Source organism: Coffea eugenioides, chromosome 6 (assembly GCF_003713205.1).
Source record: "Coffea eugenioides isolate CCC68of chromosome 6, Ceug_1.0, whole genome shotgun sequence".
NCBI lineage: Eukaryota > Viridiplantae > Streptophyta > Magnoliopsida > Gentianales > Rubiaceae > Coffea > Coffea eugenioides.
This window is the reverse complement of record NC_040040.1, coordinates 43,708,269-43,717,912: the sequence shown is the minus strand read 5'-3', so window position 1 is coordinate 43,717,912 and position 9,644 is coordinate 43,708,269. Positions and strand designations below refer to the sequence as shown.

General features: G+C 37.1%; 2 protein-coding genes across 3 annotated transcripts; one reads left to right on the top strand and one right to left on the bottom strand.

The window, feature by feature from the left end:
- The first annotated feature begins 1,892 nt into the window (after window positions 1–1,892).
- LOC113774204 lies at window positions 1,893–2,501 on the top strand. The gene has a single exon (XM_027318765.1). The coding sequence runs from the start codon at window positions 1,893–1,895 to the stop codon at window positions 2,499–2,501; it is 609 nt and encodes a 202-aa protein (XP_027174566.1).
- LOC113775963 (pentatricopeptide repeat-containing protein At4g20770-like) lies at window positions 2,131–8,286 on the bottom strand. 2 transcript variants are annotated; one of them, XM_027321025.1, is made up of 4 exons: window positions 5,493–8,286; window positions 5,183–5,316; window positions 3,319–3,382; window positions 2,131–2,486 (listed from the first exon to the last, which is right to left on the bottom strand). In XM_027321025.1, exon 1 carries the CDS (start codon window positions 8,264–8,266, stop codon window positions 5,930–5,932), a length of 2,337 nt encoding a protein of 778 aa, XP_027176826.1. In that variant the 5' UTR covers window positions 8,267–8,286; the 3' UTR covers window positions 2,131–2,486; window positions 3,319–3,382; window positions 5,183–5,316; window positions 5,493–5,929. The 2 variants fall into 2 exon arrangements, with proteins under 2 accessions (XP_027176826.1, XP_027176827.1); XM_027321026.1 differs by having other exon boundaries at window positions 5,547–8,286.
- Window positions 8,287–9,644: the final 1,358 nt, after the last annotated feature.

Here is a 9,644-nt window from a genome sequence, read left to right as displayed (position 1 = left end):
AAGTAGAATTCGAATCATATACACAATAGAATAATGATAGTTGAGAGTCAGAACTCTTAGAATCCTTTCCACTCACAACTAGGTTCAGGATTTGAAGTAGTCAAGGCGAGGGGGAGTTAAGGTAGAATCCAGTAGTTAGGGTAAGAGAGGTTAAGGTAGGGCTGCTTGACAGTTGGGGGAGGAGTACGGAGAGGGCTATTTTCCAAGAACAAATTAAACACTAATAATCATAATAACGTGTTAGAGTGCATTTACGAGACAAATGTATAAAGACATACAATTCCTTAAAGAGTGGTAAATATAAAATTGTTGCTCAGTAATACTAATTGACACAAATTCACAAATTTGTGTATTTGGTAATATGCAAAGTGGGTTAGGTTGGGAAACTTACGGCGGTTAGGAATAACTTGGGATCAAACAAAAGTAATAAAAGTGGATTCAAGCTTATAGCGTATCTAACTTGGAAAATAATTGATCCCATTCCAAAGTGGATTCAAACAAACAAAAAAAAAAAAGAATAAAAGGAAAACACAAACACAACAATTGAACCTAGTCTACCCATATAAATTACCGTAAGCGCGGTCTGAGCCTGCAAAAAGAATAATTAGCAGATAGTCTATTATTACTTTAACTTGAAGTTTCTGCTTCTCAAGTCTATAAATACCGTCAATAATCAGGCTATTCTGGCAGGGAAAAAGTTCTTTGGCATTGCAATTATGGATTTTTCAAATCTTTATTCCGATTTAATATTCGAAATCCTTGCTCGAGCTTCACTAAACACATTGGATACTTGCAAATTGGTATCCAAAGATTGGAATCGACTTGTTTACGAGTCAAATTTCATGCCTAGCTACTGCAAAAATACCTCCAATGTCTATGGCTACTTGATTCAAAATCTTGTTGCAAACCGGCATCAATTCCGGTTTGTGTCGTTCAATTCTCAGCCACCAGAAGGGCATGATCAAACCTGCATCAGAATATCAACCCCAACTCCGGCTGATGATATGAATATTCAAGCTTCTTCGAAGCAAGGAATTTTGTGTTGTGTGAGACGAAAAGGTAAAGAATATCGATACTACGTGTACAAACCTAGTACACAGCAATGGCAAAATTTACCTAATCCAAAGTTGCGACTAACAACTCTAAAAGTTGCTTTGGTGGTGCTACGTTCCAACCCTTTATGGTACAAAATTATCAGGATTTCACGGCCACAAGTTTCGTAAGTATTGATGATTTTTTTCCATTTTTTCTGTCGCACTAATGTTAATAATCTGTTACTGTTGATTGACTAGGATTTTTTTTTTTTTTTGGAGGAATTTGACTAGTAATTGACAAACTGTCAAGTACATGGGTCAGAGAAAATAAAATTGTCCCCTTAGCAGACTAGATAATAGAAGTTCTGAAAAACTTCAATGAATTCAGCAGCTCATTCTTAGATTTCGTTCGATAAAATATTTTTCGATTGTTTGTTGCTTTTCTGAAATTAAGCTGCCCATTGAAAAAATATCAAGCATTACTGATTAACTTCCTTAACGTTAATTATTTTGAAACACATATATCACTTTGCTTTAGGATAGTGAAATAACTTTTTTTTTCCCATATGTTAACTGTCAAATTTTATGAAAAATAACAACATTGGGAAGATTTGCTTGCATTATCTATTTAAGTCACAAAATTTCCAACAACTAATAATCCTTATATTCCTTCCAACAACCAAGTGATACTCTGATGATGTTGTTGATATCTATTTCCAGATAAACTTCCATGTGCAAATAAGCTATGAGCTGCAAATTTTTGTTCTTCCCTCTCTTTAAAAGTTTTGTAACTTTTTCAGTCTCTATCAGAATTCATGCATCACTCACAGTAATCAACTAAAATGATTACATATTCTCATGGTTTCTTTCAATTTCCCACGTTTTAGGCGACCGGATTTCTATAATTACCACTGCGAGATTTTTGACTCAGAGAGATGGTCATGGAGGAGAGCAGAGGACATCTTGTTGCCACATGGGGAAATGTTTGACAATAACCAGTCTGTTTATGCAAGTGGATTGATATACTGGCTCACAACTGATGATAACGTCCTTGCCTTCAATCATGAACAAGAAACTTACCACACCTTTCCATTGCCTGAGCTTGTATGCAAGAATTGCGAGTACTCATGCAAGCAACTTGTAGAGTATCAAGGAAAACTTGGATTCATTTGCAAAACACCGGAAGGGCATATACACTTATGGGGTGTTTTAGACCGGAAACATCCCAGATGGAAATTGATAAAAGAAGTGAATATTGATTTGCTTGCAAAGGAGGTATCATTTCCCTCCCCAGCAGGTTTCTACAATGCAGATGTAGCTCTTCTGAAGGCCTTCAGAAAAATGATATTCTACAAGCTGCAAGATTCTAGTTACAATGAGATTGAGCTGCTTGATGGCCTCTGTTTTGCTGCTGATGTTTTCCCATTCCGGTCTGATTTGGAGCCTGTCAACCTGAGAGGTCGATGATTGTCAAAGTATAATGTGTGAGATAACAAGAGATCAAGTCTGTCTGCAGGTTGTCATGTTAGGCATTTACTTGCCATAAATCTTGTTTTTGCCTTTTCACATTTGGAACATTTATATATTTCTTTTGCAGAGGGGATGTTGTTACTTACTCCACCTTTTGTTAGTGGAACTTCACTTCTTCATTTCGAAACTATCACAGAAAGAGTGAAGTACCAGTAACAAAAGTGAAGTGCCAACATCACAATTCTTTATACATACAATGATCATAGCACAATTGTTTGTCATGTTAGTTGTTATAGTATTAATAAAAGCACTAACAGTTTTGTTTGCTTTAGTTTGGCTCAAATGGTGAAAAGGCCTCTGAAATTTTTTCCATGCATCATTTTATTCTTATACATTTTAGGCTGAAACACTACATATCCATTGAAACTTTGTGAATAATGCTACTAGGTTAAGTGTGCCCTAAGTCAACTTTTTGAAGCATAAGTTACAACTTGGAGTGATCACAATAACACTGAAAACAAATGGAAAACAGTGTCCAATAAAAGCTATAGATTTATTTTCCTAGAAGTCCATTTGGAAACGAAAGGAAATGCAATTTACTTTTGCCACTGGTTAAAATTTCAAATTTAGAACTTTATCTTCTTAGCAGGTTCAGGCAGGCACGATATAGCTGACTTGCCTCTCCTATTTATAGTTCAGCACAAAATTGAACAGATTATTGACTAAAAAGTATGAAAGCCACAATTAAAACTTCAGCATTTTTGTCTTTCTTTAGCACATCTTAACTGGTAGTGGAAAGAATCATTGGACTAACCCAGCATTGGAAATCATCAGGTTTTGCCAACAAACAATCATACGTCACCTCAAGACAATTTCACCTAAATACAAGAAACAAAAACGTTAGAGCACATTGCTTAACATAGGCAAAACATTCATTTTAAAAGTCTTCTGTTTGTAACATGTTGCCAATAATTCTTTCTTGTAACTGCTACAGTTGTTAAATCTACAATATTAATGGTAGTAATCTCTCATACTGCACGCCAACCATGACACCGTAAACCCTTTATCAATTCCTTTCAGCAAAAATTAAACAACATAAAAGATGAAACAAACAATAACAGTTCAAAGAAGAAATGAAAAATAATGGAACCTCAACAACAGGAGATCCTTTCTATATGCAAACCATTTCAGATGACACACCAGCCGAAGTATAAATGTTGAGGCAAGGCACTGTACTTGCTATGTCACTGGTACAAGTAAATAAAACATAGACTACACGAAGCAGACCAAGCTGATAGATTAATAGGAAACAGAACCAGGAATTTAGTCCATAGTGCTAATTCCGCATCAACCTAAGCCCACTCTCACTTATGATCTCCCTGAAACACCAGATGCCTTCACTTAACAAGCATGCAATTGACACAGATTGAACAGCTACTTGAATTACAAATTAGATCTAGAAAAGCTCTAATTTGTTATCCACCAACAAAAACAATTTGATAAGTAAAAAGACTTGGCTAGAATCTCACAAAAGTAGGTTCTTAACAGAAAAAACTTAATTACGTATGTCCTGCATATATAGTGACTTAAACAGAGTGTCAGATGATTAAAATGTAATAGGCTACAGCGGCCTGAAGTTTGCAAGCCTCTGTGTAACTAAAAACATACCAAAATTCTTGCACCAACGCAATTTGTGAGATATAACTTCATTAACCTAACCAATGTCAGGCCATGCTAAAAGCAACTTGGGACAGACCACATCAATTGACAAAAGATCTTGCATGGTTTCTCAATTAAGGGAGGGTGATACTTTAATTGCTCAGAAACCAAAGAGAAGAATATGTACTACAGACATGAAATGTAGTATCATCCATAGACAGAAAGAAGATGTAGCTAGAATTTGGAGATTATACAAGGCATTCAAAATAAAATATCCCAGCAGCAGTCATTTATTGAGAGAGTTGCATGCTGTTATGGACAAGAGATGTTACAGCTTCAGCTCATTAGGTTGGGTATAAGATGCTGGGAATGATTTTATTTTTGTTTTTACAGCAAGTAGTATTATTTTTTTTTTTATCGGTAATAGTACTCAATGATTCTCTTTTGACAAACCCAATCAGTTAGTCAAAGACAAAAATCATAAGCTAAAATACTGCCCGGCGTACTATTTGTAGCAGGAAAGAAGTTCCTCTTATATCTAGTAGATGCACCCAGAAAGCTATATACACTTGCTTGTTCAAACACTATTAAATCTTTTCTAATCTCTAAATGCTTGAGAATACATAATTTCTATCACATATTAACAATACCAACTAAGGTATTACAACCAGCATCTGGAGATTTCTCTTTTAGATAGGAAAATGCAATTGCCAATAGAGTGAACAAAAACATCGATAGATCAACCATATACATGTATCTATAAAAAGTTTATTCCAGGACCCTGGCTTAACTTTATGTCCATAAATCAATGCTTAACAACTGTCATTGCAATGGAGAAAAGATATAATCAGAAGCTATCTCAGAATGTCATATGCAAGCAGCTGAAATGGAGAAACCCAATGACAAACCACTTCTGATATTAGCACATCAAAAAAACAGAATTAGAAGAAACTAAAACGTTAATGAATTAATTATTAGCTTTATATGATATAAAGATTTTCAAGCAGCAAGTATAATACCAGAGAATGGATGAGACAGCTGAGCATGCGGTACTCTGCCACGCAGGAAACTAAATGACATGTATCCATTACAGTTACATTGCCTTTTGAGCAGCTTCAACGGCTTTTACTTGTACATGCAAGTCTTGTTTTGCCTGTAGAGATTAATAAACATTCTATCAGAGTTCAAGAAAAGCAGCGAAGAGGATTTTAGGATTCCCTAATCTTTATGCCAAAGACTGCAGACCGTCTTAACTCTAAATTCTCCAATTCAGCGCTTCATACATAACTGTAGGTAACCATAATATGGCTACGGGAGCAGAACAAGAACCTGAATCATTTATGAAGCAAACTTTGGGATTTGTGCTCTGAGGGTCAAACATACCGAAGTGGCTTTTGTTATCCTCTCCACGTCAGTTGTCATTGTCAATCGGAGCTCTGCTGTGCCTTCTTGTATGTAGAAAAATAATGACGCAGCTTTTTGGGCAGACTTTATATCAATTGACCTACAACAAGCATCCTAATGAGAACTCTCAAGAAAGTGTCTGAGCCAATGACTCATAATTTTCCTTCATATTTCAGGCACTATTGTTCTTCATAGAAAGGATTAAACCATTAAGCCCTTACATTCCTTTCTACTCAGATTCCACACCCTAAAATGAGAAAGAAGAGCATCCTGTCAGGCCAGACTGCAATTTAAGCAGATATTAAACTGAAGTATGATATTCAGCATTGTAGCACCATCGGATTCCTCATTTAGTACAGATTTTAGCCAAGTCTGCACACATCACTCTTTTCCTGCTCAACCCAGCTATAACCTGGATCCTTACGCACTTGCTGTTCGATCATCATGCTCCTAACATCATTTGCGTCATCCCACCTTCCTAATGATGCATACATATTGGCCAAAAGTACATAAGGAGCAGAATTCTTTTGGTCTAGGCGGAAAAGTTCATCTGCTGCTCTTCTTGCTAAGCTTACATTACTATGAACCCGGCAAGAACTAAGCAGAACTTCCCAAACCACTGGGTCATCTTTGTATGGCATCTTATTAATGATTGATTCTAGTTCATTAAACCGTCCAGCCCGACCAAGTGAATCAATTATGCAAGTGTAATGATCTGGAAGTGGTTCCACTCCATGTTTTTTCTGCATTGAATTGAATATAGTAATCCCAGGATCCACCAATCCAGAATGGCTACACGCAGTCAAAACAGCAACAAATGTTATGTCATCTGGTCTGGCACCTGATTGAATCATTTGTCTATAAACGCAAACAGCTTCATCTCCACACCCATTCTGTGCATACCCATGTAGCATCTCATTCCAAGTAACTGTATTTTTGAAAGGCATCAAATTAAAAAACTGTCTGGCCTCACAAATGTTGCCACACTTAGAATACATATCAACAAGTGCACTGCCCACAAAAACATCATCTGCATATCCATCCTTCACTATTAGACCATGAACTGGCTTCCCCTGGGACAAAGAAGATAGTTTTGCACAACAGCTCAACACAGTGGCATAAGAGAATTCAGTGGGCAATGTTCCCTTTCTAAGCATTTCAATAAAAATACTAAAAGCTTCTCCATCCATTGAATTGAAGGATAACCCTGCTATCATAGAATTCCAACAGACAGTGTCTAACAGATGAACCCCATTAAAAACATGTTTTGCACCAGCAACCCTACCACACTTCAAGTACATGCCAATAAGTCCACTACCGACATAAGTGTCAGTATGGAATCCAGGTTTTATCAAGCAGGCATGGGCTTGCCTTCCAGTCTCCAAATGACCTAATGCAGCACAGGAACTCAATAGTATTGCCAATGTAGTTCGATCAGGTTGCACATTTTGAAATTGCATTTCTCCGAAAAGATTCACTGTTTCCCTATGGTAGCCATTTTGTGTATATCCTGAGAGTAAAGCATTCCATGAGCTTAAGCTCTGATGTTCCAACCTGTCAAATATCATACGTGCAGTTTTAACATCCCCACACTTAATACAAGCTACAAGCATGTTGATGTGAGTGACATCATCAGGTTCAAAACCACTACTCTGCATCCATTCCATATATTGCATTGCTTTCTCTTTTTCATCTTTTTGTCCATACCCTCCTATCATAATGTTCCAAGAAACAACACTAACCTCGGATAAATTAGCGAAAGCCATTTCAGCACTGTCCATATCTCCATTTTTGGCATACATGTCAAGCAACGAATTGCTCAGATGAAGATCGTTTTCAAAGCCAAGTTTTACAGTAAGGCCATGAATTTGTTTCCCTGGTACAATATGTAGTTCGCAATCATCATCGCTAATTGCTCCAAAGTCCCCACTCACACCTTTGGCACAAACACCCAGAACACTAGACAATGAAACAGAATCAATTCTAATCCCATTCCTGTGCATCAATTTAAACATGTCAAATGCCTCCTCAATTCGATCAGCCTCAACTAGCCCTCCCATCAATGCAGTGAACGAGATCTCATTTGGCTCCGTCAAGTCCCAAAAAGCCTTAACTGCATCCCCCACCATCCCACACTTTGCATACATCCCCAACGAAGCATTCCCCACATACACATTCGTGTCTAAACCAAGTTTAATAGCAACTCCATGACACTCTTTTCCACACATTCTTTCCCCCAAGCCACCACAAGCACTCAAAACACTAGCCAACGTGAAACGGGTCGGCTCAAAACCACCTAACCTCATCATTTGATAAAACTCCAAACTTCTTCTTTCATAACCATTCCGAACCAACGCACTAATCATCGTGTTCCACGACACACTATTCCTCTCGGGCATTCTAACAAAAAGTTCATGGGCATCCTCTAATTGTTTCTCTTTACAATAACAACTTAACATTGCATTGCAAGAGTAAATATTTCTCTGAGGCATTCGATCAAACACCAAACGAGCACTAACTAATTGACCACATTTTGAGTACAATTCAACAAGGCGGTTGGCAAGAAAAGTATCTGCGAAGGCCCCAATACGAAGTATGTGGGCATGAAGGATCTTCCCACCAATGTGGGCTTTGTTATTGAGGCAGTTTTGCAAAAGGTCAGCTACGTAAGCTGTGGCGGTGGTGGTTCTGGCTAGCATTCTTGGTGCTGAATTTCTCATTAGGCCACCTTGGGGCCAGTAGATTTTATTGTACAAGTTACAAGCTTGTCAATGCAAGTAGAAAATTCAAAAAAAGCAAGCTGAAGTGTTGCAGAATCTATACAGGTAGTTGGTCTCATAATTGAGCCAGCCCTGCTGCATCAGCTGGTGGAAGCAAAGGAATGTCTCTATTCTACCAATTGGTTTTTTGCTTCCTTCTCGATATGCTAAAGCACGTGAAGCTCAAATGCGTAGTCGACGGGCCAATAAAAACGATTGCCGAAAGTCCGTCTCCTTTTTTCTTCTTCTTCTTCTTTAAGTAGTTGGTTATCGGGATGGCAAAGAAAATTTTGGGTAGTTTCCAGGATTAAGAACAGAAATGCCCCTTGTATGGTATAGCTATTCTCTTCTTCTTTTTTCCTTCTAAGTAGTTGATCATCGGGATGGTAAAGAAAATTTTGGGTAGTTTCCAGGATTAAAAACAGAAATGCCCCTTGTATGGTATGGCTATTCTACAAAAGAAAAAAAAAAAAAAAAAAAACCCTGTGCCGGTATTTCATGGTTTTAATTAATATGAAACATCAAAATCTGCGACGATTCATCAGTTTCATTTTAGTAAAACAAATGAAAAGAGCGAGAGAGAGAAAGGCCTTACAAACCATAGTTATTAAATTCGGTCCGATCAGGCGGGGGTTGAACCGGTCAAATTGATGGATCGATCATGAAATCGAACTGGTTTAGCAATTGGATCGGAGTTGCAAATGATTCGCTTTGAAACGTTTGATTCAAACGGTCAAATCGGTCACCCGCTAAATCTAGTGGTTTTTTATGAATCCGATGGGTTTTGAAAATTTTTCTAAAATAACCTTTTTACCCAATTTTTTAATTTGACCAGCCACACCAGCATGGGCATTGTCGTCTTTTTGATAAATTAGGGATTTCTTTCTGTTTTTTAACACGTATATTTATCATTTATATTTGTATATAATATCAATATGTATTCATGAACTAAGAAACACATATGGGTATAGCTTGTATGCATGAACTATGAAATATGAATAGAATATGACTTGTTAACATTTAAGAATTTCTGTACTTATATTATAATTTATATGCTTATTTAATTATATTATATTTTTTTTATTATATAGTGCAACCCACAGTTCAACTTGTGACCCGCCAATTAAACCACTGATCCGCCAACCCGATCCTCCTGCCAGGTTGGTTTTAATAACTATGTTACAAAACCTAAGTGTGTGTGTGAGAGAGAAAGAGAGAGAGATCAGCCTTTATCTCAATCAAACAATAAGATTGAAGGGAAATAAGAGGAAGTGCATATTTGCTGCGAAAAAATCAAAGAAAAATAGGCGCGTATGTC